Here is a 21,209-nt window from a genome sequence, read left to right as displayed (position 1 = left end):
GCTCGACGGCAGGGTCTGGGCCTACACAGGGCGGGGCCAGGGCTCGGGGGCGGGGTCCAGGCCTCCACGGGGCGGGGTCTGGACCTCCACGGGGCGGGGCCAGGGCTCGGGGGCGGGGTCTGAGCCTGCACGGGGCGGGGTCTGGGCCTCCACAGGGCGGGGCCGGGCTCGGGGGCGGGGTCTGGGCCTCCACGGGGCGGCGGTCTGGACCTCCACGGGGCGGGGCCGGGCTCGGGGGCGGGGTCTGAGCCTGCACGGGGCGGGGTCTGGGCCTCCACAGGGCGGGGCCGGGCTCGGGGGCGGGGTCTGGGCCTGCACAGGGCGGGGTCTGGGCCTCCACAGGGCGGGGCCGGGCTCAGGGGCGGGGTCTGGGCCCGCACGGGCCGGGGTCTGGGCCTCCACAGGGCGGGGCCGGGCTCGGGGGCGGGGTCTGGGCCTCCACGGGGCGGCGGTCTGGACCTCCACGGGGCGGGGCCGGGCTCGGGGGCGGGGTCTGAGCCTGCACGGGGCGGGGTCTGGGCCTCCACAGGGCAGGGCCCGGCTCTTCGTGGGGCGGGGCCGTAGTACAGGGGCAGGGCCAGGCCGTCCACTGGGGAGAGGCCAGAGTACTGTTGGCGAGGCCTGGGCTGGGCTCTCGGCAGGGGCGTGGCCGAGGCGGGGGGCGGGGGCCTGATTCTCACAAGGTCGGGGACTCTCGCAACCAGCTAGGCCGGACTCGTCCACTGAGGAGGGGCCCGACCGCCGTCAGGGGTGTGGCCAGAGAACAGGGGCGGGGCTGCCAGCAGGGGCGCGGCTGTCAGCAGGGGCGGGGCCGGCCTCGGCGGGGGCGGGGCCGGGCCCTCGAGGGGCGGGGCCGACGGGAAAAGTTCCGGGAAAGCTCACGGCCCGCCGCCCGGCCGGCGCGGAAGTTCCCGGCGGCGGCGCCCCGGCCGCCCTGCTCGGCGCCATGTGGGGGGGCGCGGAGGCGGAGGCGGGGGTCCCGCGCGCGGCCTCGGTGCTCTGTAACCTGTACCACGAGGCGGGGCAGCGGCTGCGGCGCCTGCAGGACCAGCTGGTCGCCCGCGACGCCCTCATCGAGCGCCTCCGTGCCCGCCTGGCCGCGCAGGAGGCGGACACGGCGCCGTCACTCGTGGATGCTCTGCTGGAGCAGGTGGCGCGCTACCGGGAGCAGCTGCGGGGGCAGGAGGGCGGTGACGGCGAGGAGGTGGCTGCGCTGCGCCAGGTGCGGGGGAGGGGCGAGGGGCGGGGTCGGGGTGGGGGTGGGGCGAGGGGCGTGGTGGGGGCGGGGTGGCGTGAGGGACGGGGTGGGGTGAGGGGCGAGGTCGGGGTGGGGGTGGGGGTCGTGGTGGGCGTGGGGGTGGGGGTAAGGGGCGGGGTGGGGTGAGGGGCGGGGTCGGGGTCCGGTGAGGGCCAGGGTCCAGGATGAGAAGCGAGGTCTGGGTTGAGGGGTGGGGTCCGGAATGTTGAGCGGGATGAGGGGAGCCGGCCTGAGGAGTGGGGATAGGGGCGGGCCGGAATTCGAGGAGGTTTTTTTTACAGGTGGAGTACAGGTGAGGCCAGGGAAGCAGGGTTTCTGTGTCTTGTAGGTTAACAAGGGGGCATATGGGAAAGTTACTAAGTCTTATCTAAGTCACATGAGAAAAGCAGTTATTTGTAGTGGTGGTTCAGTGGTAGAGCTCTCACCTTCTGTGTAGGAGACCCGGGTTCCATGCCTGCCAGTGCACCTCGTGGGCAGCCACGGCCCGTCTGTCAGTGCAGACCTGCCTGTTACTGTGATGCTGAACAGGTTTCAGGGGAGCTTTCAGACTAAGATGGGCTAGGAAGGAAGGTCTGGAGATCTACTTTCAAAAATCCAAAACAGACAAAACCATTGCCATCAAGTCAATTGTTGTTAGGTGCCCGTAAGTCAGTTCCGACTCATAGCGACCCCATGCACAACAGAACGAAACACTGCCCCGTCCTGCGCCTTCCTTAACAATCGTTGCTATTCTTGAGCTCATTATTGCAGCCACTGTGTCAGTCCCCCTCGTTGAGGGTCTTCCTCTTTTCCGCTGTACTCTGCCAAGCATGATGTCCTTCTCCAGGGACTCATCCCTCCTGACAACATGTCCAAAGTATGTAAGACTCGGTCTTGCCATCCTTGCCTCTAAGGAGCATTCTGGCCGCACTTCGTCCAAGACAGATTTGTTCGTTGTTTTGGCAGTCCATGGTATAATCAATATCCTTCGCCAACACCACAATTCAAAGGTGTCAACTCTTCTTCGGTCTTTCTTATTCATTGTCCAGCTTTCACATGCATATGATGCGATTGAAAATAGCATGGCTTCAGTCAGGCGCACCTTAATCTTCAGGGTGACATCTTTGCTCTTCAAAACTTTAAAGAGGTCCTTTGCACCAGATTTGCCCAATGCAATGCGTCTTTTGATTTCTTGACTGCTGCTTCCATGGCTGTTGATTGTGGATCCAAGTAAAATGAAATCCTTGACAACTTCGATCTTTTCTCCATTTATCATGATGTTGCTCATTGGTCCAGTTGTGAGGATTTTTGTTTTATGTTGAGGTGTAATCCATACTGAAGGCTGTGGTCTTTGATCTTCATTAGTAAGTGCTTCAAGTCCTCTTCACTTTCAGCAAGCAAGGTTGTGTCATCTGCATAACGCAGGTTGTTAATGAGTCTTCCTCCAATCCTGATGCCCCGTTCTTCTTCATATAGTCCAGCTTCTCGTATTATTTGTTCAGCATACAGGTTAAATAGGTATGGTGAAAGAATACAACCCTGACGCACACCTTTCCTGACTTTAAACCGATCAGTATCCCCTTGTTCTGTCTGAACAACTGCCTGTTGATCTATGTAAAGGTTCCTCATGAGCGCAATTAAGTGTTCAGGAATTCCCATTCTTCGCAGTGTTATCCATAGTTTGTTATGATCCACACAGTCAAATACCTTTGCATAGTCAATAAAACATAGGTAAACATCCTTCTGCTATTCTCTGCTTTCAGCCAGGATCCATCTGACATCAGCAATGATATCCCTGGTTCCACGTCCTCTTCTGAAACCAGCCTGAATTTCTGGTAGTTCCCTGTTGATATACTGCTGCAGCTGTTTTTGAATGATCTTCAGCAAAATTTTGCTTGTGTGTGATATTAATGATATTGTTCTATAATTTCCACATTCGGTTGGATCACCTTTCTTGGGAATAGGCATAAATATGGATCTCTTCCAGTCAGTTGGCCAGGAAACTGTCTTCCATATTTCTTGGCATAGACGAGTGAGCACCTCCAGCGCTGCATCTGTTTGTTGAAACATCTCAACTGATATTCCATCAATTCCTGGAGCCTTGTTTTTCACCAGTGCTTCAGAGCAGCTTGGACTTCTTCCTTCAGTACCATTGGTTCCTGATCATATGCCCACGTGTCTGTCAGTTTGTCATATTGTGGGGGCTTGTGTGTTGCTGTGATGCTGGAAGCTATACCACCGGTATTCAGATACCAGCAGGGTCACCTATGGAGGACAGGTTTCAGCTGAGCTTCCAGACTAAGACAGACTAGGAAGAAGGACCCGGCAGTCTACTGAAAAGCATTAGCCAGTGAAAACCTTATGAATAGCAGCGGAACATTGTCTGATATAGTGCTGGAAGATGAGCTCTCCAGGTTGGAAGGCACTCAAAAGATGACTGGGAAAGAGCTGCCTCCTCAAAGTAGAGTCGATCTTAATGACGTGGATGGAGTAAAGCTTTGGGGACCTTCATTTGCTGATGTGGCACAACTCAAAATGAGAAGAAACAGCTGCAAACATCCATTAATAATTGGAACCTGGAATGTATGAAGTATGTATCTAGGAAAATTCGAAATCATCAAAAATTAAATGGAATGCATAAACATCGATATCATAGGCATTAGTGAGCTGAAATGGACTGGTATTGGCCATTTTGAATCGGACAATCACATAGTCTACTATGCTGGGAATGACAACTCGAAGAGGAGTGATGTTGCATTCATCGTCAAATAGAGCGTTTCAAGATCTATCCTGAAGTACAACGCTGTCAGCGATAGGATAATATCCATGCGCCTACAAGGAAGACCAGTTAATAAGACTATTATTGAAATTTACGCACCAACCACTAGGGCCAAAGATGAAGAAATAGAAGATTTTTATCAGCTGCTTCAGTCTGAAATTGATTGAACATGCAATCAAGATGCATTGATAATTACTCGCGATTGGAATGCGAAAGTTGGAAACAGAGAAGAAGGATCAGTAGTTGGAAAATATGGCCTTGGTGATAGAAACAATGCCAGAGATCGAATGATAGAATTTTGCAAGACCAATGACTTCTTCATTGCAAATACCTTCTTTCAAGTCAAATCAGCCGGTGAAAATTCTATGGAGACCCATGGTCTGATCTTTGACCCATCGTGGGGATGGTGCAGGGTGGGGCAGCGTTGTTTCATTCTGTTGTGCATGGAGTCACCATGAGTCAGGGGCAACTAAAAAAAAAAAAAAACCTGTAGCCATTGAATCCATTCCGACTCATAGTGACTCTATAGGACAGAGTAGAACTGCCCCATAGGATTTCCAAGGAGCACCTGGTAGATTCGAACTGCCAACCTTTTGGTTAGCAGCCTGGGCTCTTAACCACTGTGCCATGAGGGCCCCAGGGGCAGCTACATAGCATCTAAAAACAGCACCCCATCCAGGAATGTGTCTTTCACTATCACTAGTATCACGTTTGGAAACCCTGGTGGGAGATATTGTCCCACTCACCCGTTCCTGCTTCCCCAGGCCACAGCCCAAGTGCTTGGTACATGGCAAAGGCACCATTGATGGTACCCTGTTATGATTCACGCTGGCCCCATTCTCTTACTGCACAGCTCTGGCTTGTGGGGACGCACACTGAAGACTGGCCAGGAAGGGAGGAGTGGACAGAGGCCAAGGAGGTCATGGCTCGGCCTTGTTTGTAAGGCTTGTCTCAAGGCTGTTAAGGCTCTTGAGGGGCATGTTCGCCCAGTCGCTGAGTTTGTGTGTGGTTTCTGTGTGTGAAAAGCTGGACTCTAGGATAGTCCTTGAAGAGCTACTGTGTCCTGTGCTCTGTCCCTCACTGGATGAGGACATGCGAGCCACCAGGGAGGATGCTCCAGCTGCCAGGGAGGACGTGCCGCCTGGCTGGCCACCCAGCCATCCTGCCTTTGTTCCCTTGGCTTTGGGGAGTCAAAGACACAAGGGAAGAAGCCAGCCAAGCAGGATGTGTGTCGTCACTGAGCAAGTCGCCACATGAGCGAGCTGTTCATGCTGACGTGTAGAAGCTGATTGTAAGGGAGAGAAAAGGCAGGTGGCCCTCAGTTCCTCTGCCCTTCCTGCCATCTCACGCAGTTGGTTTTCGGTGCTGTAGTCTGGCCATCTTTGCTTCTAAGGAGCATTGTGGCTGTACTTCCAAGACAGATTTGTTCATTCTTTTGGCAGTCTATGGTATATTCAATATTCTTTGCCAGCACAACAATTCAGAGGCATCAATTCTTCTTTGGTCTTCCTTATTCACTGTCCAGTTTTCACATGCATATGAGGCAACTGAAAACAACAGTGCTTGGGTCAGGCGCACCTTAGTCTTCCAGGTAAAAATCTTTGCTTTTCAACACTTTAAAGAGGTCCTTTGTAGCAGATTTGTCAAGTGCAATGGGTCTTTTAATTTCTTGACTGCTGCTTCCATGGGCATTGATTGTAGATCCAACTGAAATGAAATCCTTGACAAATTCAGTATTTTTTCTATTTATCACGATGTTGCTTATTGGTCCAGCTGTGAGGATTTTTGTTTTCTTTATGTTGAGGTGTGATCCATACTGAAGGCCGTGGTCTTTGATCTTCATCAGTAAGTGCCTCAAGTCTTCTTCACTTTCGGCAAGTAGGGTTGTGTCATCAGCATTATGCAGGTTGTTGATAAGTCTTAGTCTGATCCTGATGCCTTGTTCTTCTTCATAGGGTTCAGCTTCTCAGATATTTTCCTTAGCATACAGATTGAATAAGTATGGTGAAAGGATACAACCCTGATGCACACCTTTCCTGACTTTAAACCATGCAGTGTCCCTTCGTTCTGTTCAAACAACCACCTCTTGATCTGTGTACAGGTTCCTCATGAGCACAATGAAGTGTTCTGGAATTCCCATTCTTTATAACATTCTCTATAACTTGTTATGATCCACACAGTTGAACACCTTTGCATAGTGAATAAAACACAGGTAAACATCTTTCTGGTATTCTCTGCTTTCAGCCAAGACCCACCTGACATCAGTAATGACATCCCTGCTTCCATGTCCTCTTCTGAATCTGGCCTGAATTTCTGGCAGTTCCCTGTCAAAGTACTGCTGCAGCCGTTTTGAATGATCTTCAGCAAAATTTTACTTGCGCTTGATATTAATGATATTTTGTTCGATAGTTCCCACATTCAGATGGATTACCTTTCTTTGGAATAGGCAGAAATACGGATCTTTTCCAGTCAATTGGCCATGAAGCTGTCTTCCATATTTCTTGGCATAGATGAGTGAGCACTTCCAGCGCTGCATCTGTTTGTTGAAACATCTCAATTGTATTCCGTCAATTCCTGGAGCCTTGTTTTTCCCCAAAGCCTTCAGAGCAGCTTGGACCTCTTCCTTCAGTACCATCGGTTCCCGATCATATGCCGCCTTATGAAATGGCTGAACATTGACCAATTCTTTTTGGTACAGTGACTCTGTGTATCCCTTCTGTCTTCTTTTGATGCTTTCTGCGTTGTTCAATATTTTTCCTGTAGAATCCTTCAATGAATTTTTTTTTTTTCAGTTCTTTCAGCTTGAAAAATACTGAGCATGTTACTCCCTGTTAGTTTTCTAACTCCAGGTCTTTACCCAAAAAACCCAGTGCCATCGAGTCGATTCCGACTCATAGCGACCCTATAGGACAGAGTAGAACTGCCCCATAGAGGTCTTTGCGCATGTCATTATAATACTTTGTCTTCTCGAGCTGCCCTTTGAAATCATCTGTTCAGCTCTTTTACTTGATCATTTCCTCCACTTGCTACTCAACATTCAAGAGCAAGTTTCAGCGTCTCTTCTGACCTCCATTCTGGTCTTTTCCTTCCTTCCTGTCTTTTCAGTGACCTCTTGCTTTCTTCGTGTATGATGTCCTTGATGTCATTCCACAACTCATCTGGTCTTTGGTCATTAGTGTTCAACGCATCAAATCTATTCTTGAGATGGTCTCTAAATACAGGTGGGATATACTCAAGGTTGTACTTTGTCTCTTGTGGACTTGTTCTAATTTTCTGCAGCTTCAACTTGAACTTGCATATGAGCAATTGATGGTCTATTCTGCACTTGACCCCTGGCCTTATTGTGACTGATGATATTGATCTATCCTGATGTACAACGCTGTCAGTGATAGGATACTATCCATACACCTATGAGAAACAGCAGTTAATGCGACTGTTATTCAGATTTACTCACCAACCACTAAGGCCAAAGATGAAGAAATTGAAGATTTTTACCAACTTCTGCCGTCTGAAATCGATCGAACATACAGTCAGGATGCATTGATAATTATTGGTGATTGGAATGCAAAAGTTGGAGACAAAGAAGAAGGATCGGTAGTTGGAATATATGGCCTTGGTGATAGAAATGATGCTGGAGATCGCATGATAGAATTTTGCCAAGACCAATGACTTCTTCATTGCAAATACTTTTTTTCACCAACATAAATGGTGACTATATATGTGGACCTCACCTGATGGAATGCATAGGAATCAAATCGACTACATCTGTGGAGAGAGACAATGGAAAAACTCAATATCATCAACATATGAATGGATAAGCAAAATGTTGCGTAGACATTAGACATATTGCGTGGACATTAGACATACAATGTAATAGTACTCAGCCACAAAGAGAAATGAACTCCTGACACGTGCCATACAGGGATGAACTTTTAAGACGTTATGCTGAGTGAAATAAGTCAGACACAAAAGGACAAATATTTTATGATTTCACTTACACGAAATATCTAGAACCGGCAAATGTAGAGACAAAAATTTTATTAGTGGTTACGAGGGGAGTCCCTGGGTGGTGCGAACAGTTAAGCACTTGACTACTAGCGGCAATGTGGGCTGTTTTAACCCACCCAGAGGCATCTCAGAAGACAGGCCTGGTATCTGCTTCCAAAAGTTCACAGCCTTGAAAACCCTGTGGAGCGATTCTACTGTGACTCCCATGGGTTCGCCGTGAGTCATCATGGAGTCAGCTCTACTCGGTAACAACTAACAACATCAAACCGGGTTGGAGGGAGTCATTATTTATGGATCAGTGAGTTTATGGTGACAGAAAATTCGGCAGCCATTATTGGTGGGGGTTACACAACATGGTTAACGTAATTGATGTCACCAAATTGTTGACATGAAAAATGTTAAATTGGCAGATGTTGTGTAATATATATTTTTAAAACAATGAAAAAAAGTGCCCTGAAGGATTCAGAGAGAGTGAGAGAGAAATACAGAGAGAGAAGAATGTTCCCTGGGCTACCCGCCTAGAGGGCTGTGGCCTGTTCCTGGTTTACACCATGAAATCTTGGGTGGAGGGGCCTCAGGAGCGCCCTTGCCTAGCAGACGTGGGGATGGTCCAGGACCAGCGTGGGGCCTGGTGTCTCAAAGGTAACCCCAGCCGTGCCGTATACTATGGGCATATTTGTACAAGTCCAAGGGTTATGTGGCATTTTGTGATAGCAAAATCCCGGAAGCAGCTCCAATGTCCACCAGCAGGAGGCGTGCTCAGTAATCTGGGATCTGTGACAGAGTTCTAGGCCATTATAAGGAGCCCGAGTGGCCAGGGCCAGATTAAGGGATGTGAGAGCCCTAAAACTGACCGTCGGTGGTGCCCCTCCTCTGTAAAATTTACATTTGAACTGAGACAAAACTTAATATTTGAAAATTAGTAAGTAAAAAAATAATTGATTTGCAACACGTAATTCTGTTCTTCAGGTCTGAGATAATCAAAAGAAATAGTACTTACAAAGCAGTCCGGAATAATTTCATTTGTTTGTCATACGATGTTTGTTGGGGGGCCCTTTGAAGATCTCCAAGACAGAGGCACAGCAAGGAGGGCAGAGAGGGGTACTTACTCTGTGGCCAAGTCCATGGGGGCACCAGAAGAGGTGCAGAATGAAATTCCGAGGCACCAGTGGAGTTACTAGGCGGTTGCTGGGGTACGGACTTCACTGGGTGACACCGTCAGAAGGAGTGACACCACACGGTCCAGAGATACATCCAAGACCAAACTATGCAGCAGAAAGCCCGTGCCCACTTCAGCCAGGTTGTGGCGCTGCTGTCTGCTGCCGCGGCTCTTGGCATCTGCCAGGATGATTCACCGGCCTGGAGGCGTGACTGATGCCACCACCACCACCATCGCTGTGGCCCCGGGCGACCCTGGAGCCCACCTGTCAGCCTGCCTGCCACCTGGGATGCAGGCGCTGCGGGAAATCACACGCAGGCTGTGGCCGCACTCGGCTTTTTGTTTCCATCACGGCTATCAACATCTATTCATCTTAAAATCTGAGGGAGGTGCAACTTAGAGATTGCCCCTGGGCACTCAATTTAGGGGCACAATTTAGAGATTGCCCCTGGGGGCTCTTACCCTTGCTAGGCCCCTGCTCCACAAGTGTTTTTCATCTGAAAATACTTAAAAACTTGCACACTCACTTTCCCTCCTTTGATGCTGCATCGTCCCGGTTCATTAGACGACTGCTGATATCCCACGGAGGCGAGAACCATCACAAAGAGCGGGATACAAATACAAGTGTGCTCAATCTGAAGGCATTTTGGTTGGCTTTGCCAGGACAGGACCAGATAGGTCACGAGTCACGTGATGATAGTGCCGTTGGTGTGTTCTTACGTGGTCAGCGAGAGAACTGCCTGTGAGGTTATGCCTGACCGGTCTAAAATGAAGAGGAAAATAGAATTATTGTCATGTACAAAATTTACAAGCTGTACATTTTATATCTTTGTGGAATTATTTGGAGATACGTATGTAACTGAGGTACCAGGAGCACCCCTTGTCCAATAGTAAGTTTGCTTTGAGAGTCAAAACAGTATCAAGCAATTTCTTAAAAGAAAGTCTGAAAGGAAACAGAAAATAAAATATATTTATATAATTTTTGTTCTATTTAGATAATAAATTTCCTTACATGGAAATATGTAAATATTCTGATAAAATATAAATGTAATTTTTTGATAAACACCCTTTGTTGCTTTCTTGGAAGATGAATTTGGTAACATAGTCATTGTTGCAAAACAAACATATTTTGCATGAAAAATAAGTATTGAATTTTGCGTCGTCTTAATGTGCCTAATACCTCATTTATTAGCATATAGAGACTAATATCAAGCACTGTGTCCTATGCAACAGATAATAAAAACAAAACTCTCTTGATACATAAATAGACCTTGTCGTGTTAAATTTAATATTTCCAAGTATACTTTGGATGTTTGCTATGTTAGTATTATCTGAAATTATTCCTTGTGTTGGTATTAAATGTATGCTAGACTGCATTCATGTGTGTGCCAAACGTATTTTAAAGTTACAAATGTTACTGTTTAGAAAACTTAGGACATAACTTTGTACACAAATGCTATACAGTTAAAAAGTAACGCGACTGAATTCATCGCAATTGTTGACTTGTTTGAGTTCCCTCGCTCTTGCGTGTCACCTGGGGCTGCAGTTCCCATTTATCATTTACCAGGATGTTCACAAGCACATACCCTTGTGTTTATATCGTGGCAAAGAGCATTGCTGGCCTTTCTGGCTGGAGGTGCTGGATCAGCAAGCGGGTGTGCACCAGACGGTTCTCTCAAGATGCATCAGAGACATGTTATCTATTCATGTAATCCGTCCTTGCGCAGTAACCGCTCGTGTTGGATCCAGCTGCATACTGGGTGCATGTAGCAAGAGTTAGACTCGACAGCCCACGTCCACCTCTTGTTTATTAGAAAGAAATAGTGTACTCCCAAGAGACCTGCCAAGATAAGGAGTTTCAGTTACACGGGAGGGGGCTGTGGAGACAGGTGGCAGCAAAGGTGTGGAAGTGGTTGGGGCCCCACAGCTTAAACAGCCTTCGTGTGGGCGCCCTCGTGACCCTGCGTGTGGGCGCCCTCGTGACGCTGTGTGGGCGCCCTCGTGACCCTGCGTGTGGGCGCCCTCGTGACCCTGTGTGGACTTTATTTCCGCCGGCACGTTCTCACCCACAGGAGCTGGAAGGAGTTTCATTTAGCGCCCCTCCGGTTCCCTCCCGCTGTGGCGCTCACTTTTCCTTGTGTTTGGTCTGCTCGGCATCTGCGGGTCTTTGCTTTGGACAACTGATGGCCCTGATTTGTTGATGCCCTAAGCATGTGCTTACCTTGCTTGTTGGGTAATCTGCCCCTGCTGGTGGCACAGCGGTTGAGGCTCGGCTGCTAACTGAAAGGTCAGTGGTTTGAACCCAGCAGCCACTCCATGGGAGAAAGATGTGGCAGTCTGCTTCTGTAAGGATTACAGCCCTGGAAACCCTGCGGGGCAGCTCTGCTCTGTCCTGTACGGTCACTCTGAGTTGGAATCAACTCAACAGCAATGGTTTTTCTAAGAGTCCCTGAGTGTTGCAAATGTTTGATACCCAAAGACTGGAGGTTTGAGTCCACCCAGAGGCACCTTGGAAGAAAGGCCTGGCGATTTACTTCTGAAAAATCACCCATTGAAAACCCTATGGAGGACGGTTCTACTCTGACACACTTGGGGTCGCCAGGAGACAGAGTTGACTTGACAGCAACTAGCTTTTTGGTTGGTTTTCTTTGGAAACAGGAGAGCACGAATTTCAGGTTGCGTATGAAACAAATTGTAATTCTAAAGACTTTTTTCTCCTTAAAGAAGTTATCGGGGTGGGGCTTCTCGCTGTCTTATCAGAGCAGTGTTTGGAATTGGCACAGTCGGCAATTTATGAAGTAAAATCTGAAACTAGGACCCTGCTCGTGAAAATAAAATTTTGGATGACGTTTCAGGAGAGAACACCATAGGTTGAAAATCTCCAAAGTTCATTACTGGTCCAAAAGCGGACTTCAGAATGAGCCTGCGTGCTGTCTGGCGGCGGGACCACCATGCAGGGTGTTCTCTCTTGATAGAAACGTGTTTTTCTGATGTTGCTTCTTGTCATCAAATAACCTGGAGTTTTGAACTTCCGCATAGGAGATCGAGAGGCTGAATGAGCGGCTGGAGGAGAAGGAGAGGAAGACGCAGGCGCTGAGGGAGCCACTGTGCGCCAGGGAGGAGGAGCAAGCTCTGCAGGCACGTGCCTGGGCCACCGGTGACGTGCTGTGCCGCTCCCTGGCCAGCGAGGCCCACCAGCTTCGGAGGACGCTGGCCGCCACCGCCCACATGTGCCAGCAGCTGGCCCAGTGTCTGGAGGAGAGGCAGCGGGAAGGCAGGGGCGCAGAGACCCCCAAAGAGGTGGGTGGCTTGGTTTCCTAGCGCAGCTGTTACAGAACTACCACAGGTGGGTGGCTTTAAAGAAATTAATTTTCTCACAGTCGGAGAGGCTAGAAGTCGGAATACAGGGCACGGGCTCTAGGGGAGGCTCTCTCCGTGCCTGCCCTGGGGAAGACCCTGTCTCTTCCACCCTTCCTCTGCTCCTCGGAGATGGTTATGTGGCATCTGTCTTCTCCCGTTTGGACTTGCTTCTGTGTCTGACTGCCTCTTTTATGTCTCAGAAGTGATTAGGTTTAGGACCCACCTGACACTGATATGGCCTGGTTAACATAATAAAGAAGTCCCTATTCCCAAACAGAATCACACCCACAGGTCTAGGGGTAGGATTCCAGCATGTATTTGGGGGCACAGTCGGGCACAACAGCAGGAATGAGTGGTGCCCGGGACCTGCTCCTTCTCGCCCGTGCTTACTCAGATCGCTGCGCAGACACAGGGACCATATGGTCCTCAGTGACGTGAGTCAGCTGTGGGGGCAGAAGGAGGAACAGGCGCCATGCAGGAGGAAGGGAGGGCCCGCTCCACCCCATCATGCTGCCCGGTCCCACGCCAGGGGCACCCTGGTCTCCTTGGTCTCCTCAGCCTTGACTGGTGAGAAGGGAGGGCTGGGGGCGGTTGATGAGGAGACTGAGGCAGGGCCAGTGAGACCACTGGGAGGGCAGCGCCTCCGAGTCTTCAATGTGCAGCTGCCAGGCGGCACACTGCTCCTCTGTGTTCCCGGTGTCTGAGCAGACCTGGCTGGCCGTGGCCTCGATGCTCCTCTAGGCCTCACTCCTTCATCAGCCACACGGAGGGCAGAGACGCCCGTGTGTGTCCAATGGCGCTGACAGGCAGGGCTGGGCGCTGTGGGAGCTGTGGAATGTGCATAGCGGCCTGCCAGCTGGGCACCAGGACAGGTGGGTTTGGGCCATATGCTGTAGGTGGCCTAGTGGTGGGGGGGGTCATCAAAGGGAATTGTACAGGGTAGAGCCGTTGTTGGGGGCGGGGGGCTCCCAAGAGACCAGGGGGTTCCTGGGCTGGGGTGTTGGGAGCAGGAAGAGCAGGGGGTGGGTAGGGCCTCTGTGAGCCAAGCCAGGCATCTTCCATCTGTCTGTTTGTCCATTAGCCCTCACTCCAGCCTGCCAGTGTGTTCATGGTTGTCTGGGTTAGGCCTCCAAGGAGGAGGCAGGAGGAGGGTCAGGTGGGGGCCATGGCCCTCCTGGGACAGCCTCCTGGGCCCCCACAGAGACCAGCCCTCTGACAAGATGTGGGAGCAGCCACATGCCTCTGCTTGTCAGAAAGTCCTCTGCCTGTCAGTGGGGTCCCCAGGCTCAGTGTGACGGGTTCTGTGAAAAGGGAGCCTCAGGAGGGACAGTTTGCTTCAGAAACCAGAAAGAAGGCAGCTGCCTGGGAGAGAGGACGTCCTGCTCATTCTGAGTCGTTGTGCCCTTCCCTGTAGGATTTCTACGTGGACCCACTTGCGGGTGCACCTGCAGCAGACATAGGGGAGTGGGGGCATGCATGGAGGGAATGGAGCCCCCACGGCAGTCTCCAGGTCATCTCTCTCCTCAGCCCTGGATAGGCCGAGCCCCAGGGGCAGCTGGTCAGGACCTGCTTCCTCTGTCCTGAGCCCTCAGGGGGCAGCCAGTCAGGACCTACGGGGATGGCCAGTTAGGACCTGCTTCCTGTGTCCTGAGCCCCCAGGGGACAGCCGGTCAGGACCTGCTTCCTCTGTCCTGAGCCCCCAGAGGACAGCCGGTCAGGACCTACGGGGATGGCCAGTTAGGACCTGCTTCCTGTGTCCTGAGTCCCCAGGGGGCAGCCGGTCAGGACCTACGGGGATGGCTGGTCAGGACCTGCTTCCTGTGTCCTGAGCCCCCAGGGGACAGCCGGTCAGGACCTGCTTCCTGTGTCCTGAGCCCCCAGAGGGCAGCCAGTCAGGACCTACGGGGATGGCCAGTTAGCACCTGCTTCCTGTGTCCTGAGTCCCCAGGGGACAGCTGGTCAGGACCTGCTTCCTGTGTCCTGAGTCCCCAGGGGATGGCCGGTCAGGACCTGCTTCCTCTGTCCTTCAAGGGGAATTCTCAGAATTAATGTCAGCAGCAGACAGTCTGCCAAACTGCTGTCTGCTGGATTTCTAGGGTGCACACATTTCACGGAACGGTTTTTGGTTAGGCCTGCGCCCTGTTGTGGCGACTGGCTTAGGATGTGGTTTATAGGACGCGGTCCTCCAATTTCGCCACTCGGCACAGGTTAGTTTGCTGTGCACAAAAACTACCACTGTTGACACTCCTGTCTGCAAACAGGACAGTGTTGTGGGCTTGGAAGAAGACAGGCTTGTCTCAAAAAGAGAAGATTTTACTACACCTGGGGTGCTAGTGCCTGTAAGCATTACTGCCCTTCCAGTTGTCATCCAGTCGATCCAACCCATGGTGGCCCATAGGGTTTTCAGTGGCTGATTTTTCAGAAATAGATTGCCAGGCCTTTCTTCCAAGGTGCCTCTGGGTGGACTCAAACCTCCAACCTTTCCATTAGCAGCCATGGATGTTCACCTTTGTCCTACCCAGGGACTCCTTATGGCCTTGCTCTTGGGTGCCATCCAGTCAGTTCTGACTCATCGTGGCTCCATGTGTTACAGAGTGGAACTGCCCCATAGGGTTTCCTAGGTTATAATCACTATGGGAACAGATTGCCAGGTCTTTCTTCCTCAGAGCGGCTGGCGGGTTTGAACCATTGACCTTTCAGTTAGCAGCAGCTGAGTGTGTTAACCATTGTACCACCCAGGGACTCCTTTGTGGCCTTAAAACTCGTCGCTGTCGAGTCGATTCCAACTCATAGCGACCCTGTAGGACAGAGTAGAGTTGCCCCGTAGGGCATCCAAAGAGCGGCTGGTGGATTCAAACTGCCGACCTTTTGGTTAGCAGCCAAACTCTTAACCACTGTGCCACCAGGGCTCCTTAGGATGTTTAAACTTGGAATGTTTAAAAGACAAATAGCTCCCATGGGTGGTACAGTGGGACAGAGATAGTGTCACCAACTTTGTGACTCAGAGACCCTCCCCTGGGCCAGGCAGGGGCGAGTGGTCATAGGGTGACACCTGAGGCCACCTCCCCCTGGACTGGGCGGCAGCAGGTTCATCCTCTCAGCTCAGAGGAACAATGGCCTGCCCCCGTGCCGGGTGCACTGGAGACACCAGGCCCCAGCCTCCAGGCTGGGGGATGACTTGTGCCCCACGCTGTTCTCTGGGGCACGCACGGCCAAGCGTGGTGATACAGTGTCTCCTCTGCCCCTCTTCCTGCAGCCAGAGCACGCCAGCAGGGACGCTGCTATCCAGGCCGAGGTTGAGCAGTTACGGGAAGAAAACCGGCAGTTGAAGGCGAAGATCACTTACGTGAGTCTCCCCCATTTCATCTGAGAAGAAGGTCCACCCTCACCAGGTGCAGTAGGCGCCTGCTTTACTCCAGGGGTGCCCTTCTGGCAGGTCTGCACAGTTCTGGGGGACCGACCTTCCTGGCTGTGTGAACATACACCCTGCAACCTCAACACGCATTCCTGTGGTGGAATGAGGCGCAGGCCCTGCTGGAGGAGCGGAGTTGTCGGGGCAGGGGGCAGTCACAGTGGATTAGCTTGGATTTGAGAGCGTTGCTGTGGGGGTCATCATGGTGTCAGGAGCCACCCTGTGAACTTGGGGACCTCTGTGCAGAGCAAAGTGGGGCAGCGCCCACTGAGAGGGGACCTGCCCGTCCCCTCATCCCGTGGGGGGCCCTGGGTTGGTGCTGACTGCGGCTGCCCCCCAGGTGGAGGACCTTAACGCCAAGTGGCAGCGGTATGATGCCAGCCGGGACGAGTATGTGCAGGGGCTGCGGGCTCAGCTTCGGGGGCTGCAGACCCTGCGCCAGCCCGAGGGGCCCTCTCCAGCCGGGCTCCTGAAAAAGGAGATTTCTAGGCTCAACCGTCAGCTGGAAGAGACGCTCGGCGACTGTGCGGCGGCCCGGCGGGAGCTGGCAGCTGCTCAGGAGGCCCGGGATGCTGCGCTGGAGCGGGTACAGATGCTGGAACAGCAGGTCTGGGGGGGCCGAGGGGGCATGGCTGGACACCCCGGCTGGGGGCGGGGGCAGGAGGGGCTGGATGCGTCCCTGCCTGAGCAGACGCTGCGGTGGTTGTGGCAGGACCCACTGTCTGGTCTCCCTGTAGATCCTCGTGTACAAGGATGACTTCTCATCAGAGCGGGCGGACCGGGAGCGAGCTCAGAGCAGGTTCCAGGAGCTCTGGGACATGGTGGCCTGCCTGCAGCGCCAGGTGCCCAGGACACAGGTGGGTCCTTTGTGTTGGCATGCACGCTCCCTTCTGGTTTTCTTCCCCTGCGTTTCGAGCCTTTCCGAGTGAGCCAGACCCTGGCCTGTGGCAAGTGAGGGTGTTGGGAGGGCCCCCTGAGCTATCAGCCTCATCTGCCACCCGCACCTGCGTGTCCCAAGTACTTACCTGGGGATAGGGTGGGCAAGGTGGGGTGTGGGTGGAGAGGTGTCTGTGCTGCACCCAGTTCTGGCTACCCTGGCACTCAGTGAGGACGCTGAGGCCCCAGCCACTCACTAACCTCGCCCACGGCCGGCACATGGAGCCCAAGGATCGGGGCTGTCCCTACCGTGTGGGCATCTCCCGGGGGAACTGGTGCAAGGGACCAAGCAGACTGTGGCTCTGGGTCAGGTGTGTGCTTCCCCTCTCCCCACGGGGACGATCCCCGCCGGTCCTCTTGAGTCCTTCCCTGCCCTGGAACAGAAGCCCATAGGAGGGGGCCCAGACCAGCAGCCGTCTTTTCTTGTGAGTGAAGGGGTGGGGATCGTGGTGAGCCTGTGTTTCCCAGGCCTCCAGGCTCACAGGAGGTGCCCGTCCCACCCCAGGGGTGGCTCCACCCAGAGCCCTGCCCACCCCCCCCCACTCCCCTGGCAGGACTGCACACCTTGGATGGGCGTCCTCCATGTGTCCCCAGGAGGATTGGAAACCCAGCCAGGCTTGGGCGTGTCCTCGGTGCTATCCCAGCCTCCAGGTGGGGACCCAGGACTGGACGGTGCGGTCTCTGGCCTCTGTGGTCACCAGGAGGCCGCAGCCTTGGATGGAGGCTGTAACGGGCTGGTCAGGAGCAGGTGTCAGTGGCCTCTCATGGCTCAGGCCAGGGCAGCAAGCAGAGCCAGGAGGGTCCCAGCCAACTCCCTGGGTGCCACGGTCAGGCTTGGCCTGCAGCAGGGTTGCGGGTGCTGACAGGCATCCTTGAGTACTCGTGGAGCGTCTGGTGTGCGTGTGGCCCACGGGTGGGGCGCTGACCATGCTGGGACACCGGGACCGTGGGTGCAGGTGGCAGTCAGCACCAGGGCAGTGCCGAGGGCTCCCCCTGTAGGGAGGTGCAGGGCAGGGTTGGCAGGAGTCTGCCTGGCCCCACCTGAACACTGTCCCCCACAGTGGGGTGGGGGGGTCCCACACGGGCTATCCTGCCCTCAGGAGCTCACAGCGCATATGCGTGACTTCATCAGATACATAGAATCTGTGTCACCAACTAGCACTTCCATGCTCTGGGCTCTGGGCCGCAGGGATGCAGGTGGAGCGTGTCCGTAGTTGGAGCCCCAGTGGCATCCTGCCCCCTGCCCAGCCAGTCAGTGGTCCTTGCCTCTCTTCTAGGACCCCTGGGAGCCAGGCCGGACTCACCTCGGGAGCAGTGCTTCTAAGTACTTGGGGACGGACGCCCTGGAGCCGGCAGTGCCCAGGGACCAGAGGCCGAGTTACTCCCGGCTGGAGCCCCCTGCAGAGGGTGGGTGCCCTGTCACAGACCCCAGGGGCCAGGGGGACCTTCAGTGCCCCCACTGCCAACAGCACTTCAGCGACGAGCAGGGCGAGGAGCTGCTCAGGCACATGGTCGAGTGCTGCCAGTGAGCCCACCTGTGCCTGCTCTCCGTCCTCCAGGCCAGCCACACCTGTGTCTGTGCCCTCTGTCCTCCAGGCCCGCCATGCCTGTGCTCACACCCTCCGTCCTCCAGGCGGGCCGTGCCTGTGCCCGATCTTCGTCCTCCAGGCCAGCAACTCCTGTGCCCACGCGCCCTGTGTGCCTGTGCACCCTCCAAATCCTCTAGGCCACCCCCACCTGTGCCTGCTTGCCCTCCACATGCTCATGCGCCCTCCAGGCCACCCCCCACCTGTGTTGGCTGAGCGTGGCCGCCCTGTGCAGTGTGGGTGTGTTCAGCATACAATGGATGGCGCTCCATCAAGACCTGGGTCTTGACCAGAACTGGGGCCGGGACTCCTGGAACTGGCCAGTTCTGGGGAAGCTGCCCACGGTGTGAAGGTGGGAAGCAGTCCCCAGCCTCAGTCTCTTGCAGTTAGGGGGCTGGATTGAGTTTGTGCCTGGGAACTGTGGGGCAGGACCATGAGCCACCCTGTGTGACAGCCCCACCCCACAGACATGCAAGGTCCCAGAGCGGAGGCCCAGCCTGTCTGCAGGACACATGGGGACATGGGAGCAGGTGGGACAGCCTTGGCCACCTCGTCTGTGCTAAGAGTGCTACAGGCAGGTGTGCCTGCCATATGTCCAAAAGTTAAAGCACGTTTATGCCCCTTCACTTTTGTAATAAAACATCCTCATCATGTGACTGGGCTGCAGAGGCCACAGTATTTTCCCTGGGAACAGGGCTCGCCCACCTGCCCAGGAGGCCGTGACAGGCAATGTGGGCCACCAGCCTTGCCTTCGGGTGGCATGGATGGACTGCCTGGGCATTTGGGGCAGAGGACTTGGTATTTAGGCTTTTTGCTGTTATCAACCAATGGAGCCAGCAAACTCCTTATCTCATGACCTTCACTCCAGGCAGTTAAAAAAAATTTGGGGACAGTTGAACATAGGTTCACCTTGTAAGTGGTCCTGGACTTTGGGAAACCATATCAGGAACTGCATCTGGAGGGTCATGGGCTGGTGCAGGGTTAGGATGCAGCTACTGGAACGGGGACCAGGTGTCAGCCCAGGATCCCAGGGCTGGCCTGTGTTCATCCCAGCCGGGCCATGAAGGGAAGGTAGGGAGGAGAACAGTGCTTCTCAGCTTCTGAGGGACCTGAGTGTCCAATGGCCTGATGGTGAGCTCATGCCCCCTCCCCCATTTGCTCCAGATCATGGTCCATCCCTCCCTGGCACTCGCTGGTGCTAGCTCAAGGTGACATCCTAGTGATGACATTCCATCCTACAGTGTCAGCAGGAGTCACTGTCCACATCATTAGGATGACAGCAGAAGCATGGGGAGGCTGCGGCTTTTGAGGTCCCCAAGACTGTGGGGCAGATGCTGCTGGGGAGGGGCAGTTCTACTTGGGTGAGGTTGGGGACTCTAGGCCATCTGGTTGGAGACCCCCATGGTGGCTGGCACAGTGGAAAAATTCTTGCATTGTTTTAAGGTGGACTGTAATGAATTAAGGAAACATTGCAATCTGTAGGGTAACCACTAAAGCAATAATAAAAATATTTAATTAAAAACCTAATAGAAAAAATATTTAATGATATACATTTTTTATTAATCCAAAGCAAGGCGAGGTAGGAGAAATAAAGGAATAAAGAAGAGATGAGACAAAGAGAAAAGAAATGGCAAGATGGTAGACAAACCCAACTATATCAGTAATTACATTAAATATAAATGGACCAAACACTCCAATATAGAGACAGAGATTGTCAGCTTGGGTAAAAACAAAAAAGACCCAACTATATACTCATTCAAAAGATACACTTTAAATATATAAGGACACAGGATGGAAATGATGAAAAAAATACAGTCCATGCCAACACTAACCAAGAAAATGGGAGTGGGTACATGATTATCAGGCAGAATGGACTTTAAGAAAAAATATTACTAGCAATAAGATACTGCATAACAGTAAGAAGGTAAACTTACCAGGAATATATAACATTCCTAAATTTGTATAGAGCTGATAATACTGCTTAAAGCAAAAGGAGAAATAAAGTGTACGACTGGAGATTTTAACATACTTCTCTCAGTAACAGAAGAAGCAGGAAAAAATTCAGTAAGGATATAGAGAACTTAAACAAAATAATTAACGGAGGTGGCAGAGTAGTCAGATGCCTCTGGTGAACGCTCTTACAACAAAGACCTGAAAAAACAACTAAAATGATTATATTTACGACAAGCTAGGAGCCCTGCACATCAAAGGCAAAGTTAGAAAACGGACTGAGCAGCAGGGGGAAGGAGAGACAGTTCAGAAGTGGATAGGAGTTGCTGGACCTGAATCACCATGAACCCTCAGGCACCATTCCCAGGAGTTGCTGCGGTGGGCTGGTGGTAGCATTCGGGCACAGTTTCCTCAGGGAGAAATAGCCAGCCACACAGCCTACTCACGACTCTAGAACCAGAGAAGAACAGTGCTCAGCAAAAGCTAAGAACTTGCATATATTTCACTGTGCCCCCAGCCCCCAAGCTGGCTTCAGTGGCTGTCGATTTCCCTGGGCCTGAGATAGGTCCTGCTGCTTGTCCTGAGCCATTCTCCCAGCCTTGAAGAAGGAACAAATTCACAATTGGGGAAAAAGATAATCTGCTGGCTCCACTAACCTAGTGAGCTCAGGACAAGCAGCGCCTGTCCAAGGATGGACGGACCATGGACTTTGAGTATCTTTCCCCCCTGCATGGACCTGTGTGGGCCTATTTCAGGAGAATAGGCCCTTGTTGGCAGACTGC

General features: G+C 52.7%; 1 protein-coding gene across 2 annotated transcripts; it reads left to right on the top strand.

The window, feature by feature from the left end:
• Positions 1–880: 880 nt before the first annotated feature.
• TNIP2 (TNFAIP3 interacting protein 2) lies at positions 881–20,064 on the top strand. Of its 2 annotated transcripts, none has more exons than XM_049886605.1 (6): positions 881–1,222; positions 12,223–12,483; positions 15,800–15,889; positions 16,296–16,541; positions 16,693–16,812; positions 18,169–20,064. In XM_049886605.1, exons 1-6 carry the CDS (start codon positions 947–949, stop codon positions 18,418–18,420), a joined length of 1,245 nt encoding a protein of 414 aa, XP_049742562.1. In that variant the 5' UTR covers positions 881–946; the 3' UTR covers positions 18,421–20,064. The 2 variants fall into 2 exon arrangements, with proteins under 2 accessions (XP_049742562.1, XP_049742561.1); XM_049886604.1 differs by having other exon boundaries at positions 16,296–16,562; positions 18,169–20,062.
• The last annotated feature ends 1,145 nt before the right edge of the window (positions 20,065–21,209 follow it).

The sequence above is a fragment of the Elephas maximus genome, chromosome 5 (genome assembly GCF_024166365.1).
Source record: "Elephas maximus indicus isolate mEleMax1 chromosome 5, mEleMax1 primary haplotype, whole genome shotgun sequence".
Classification (NCBI taxonomy): Eukaryota; Metazoa; Chordata; class Mammalia; order Proboscidea; family Elephantidae; genus Elephas; species Elephas maximus.
The sequence above is the reverse complement of the archived record's forward strand: the minus strand, read 5'-3'. Positions and strand labels throughout refer to the sequence as shown.

Coding starts and splice junctions, on each gene's coding strand:
- TNIP2 (XM_049886604.1), top strand. CDS start 947: ATGTGGGGGGGCGCGGAGGCGGAGGCGGGGGTCCCGCGCGCGGCCTCG. Junction 16,563..16,692: donor TACAGATGCTGGAACAGCAG/GTCTGGGGGGGC, acceptor GTCTCCCTGTAG/ATCCTCGTGTACAAGGATGA. Junction 16,813..18,168: donor GCCAGGTGCCCAGGACACAG/GTGGGTCCTTTG, acceptor CCTCTCTTCTAG/GACCCCTGGGAGCCAGGCCG.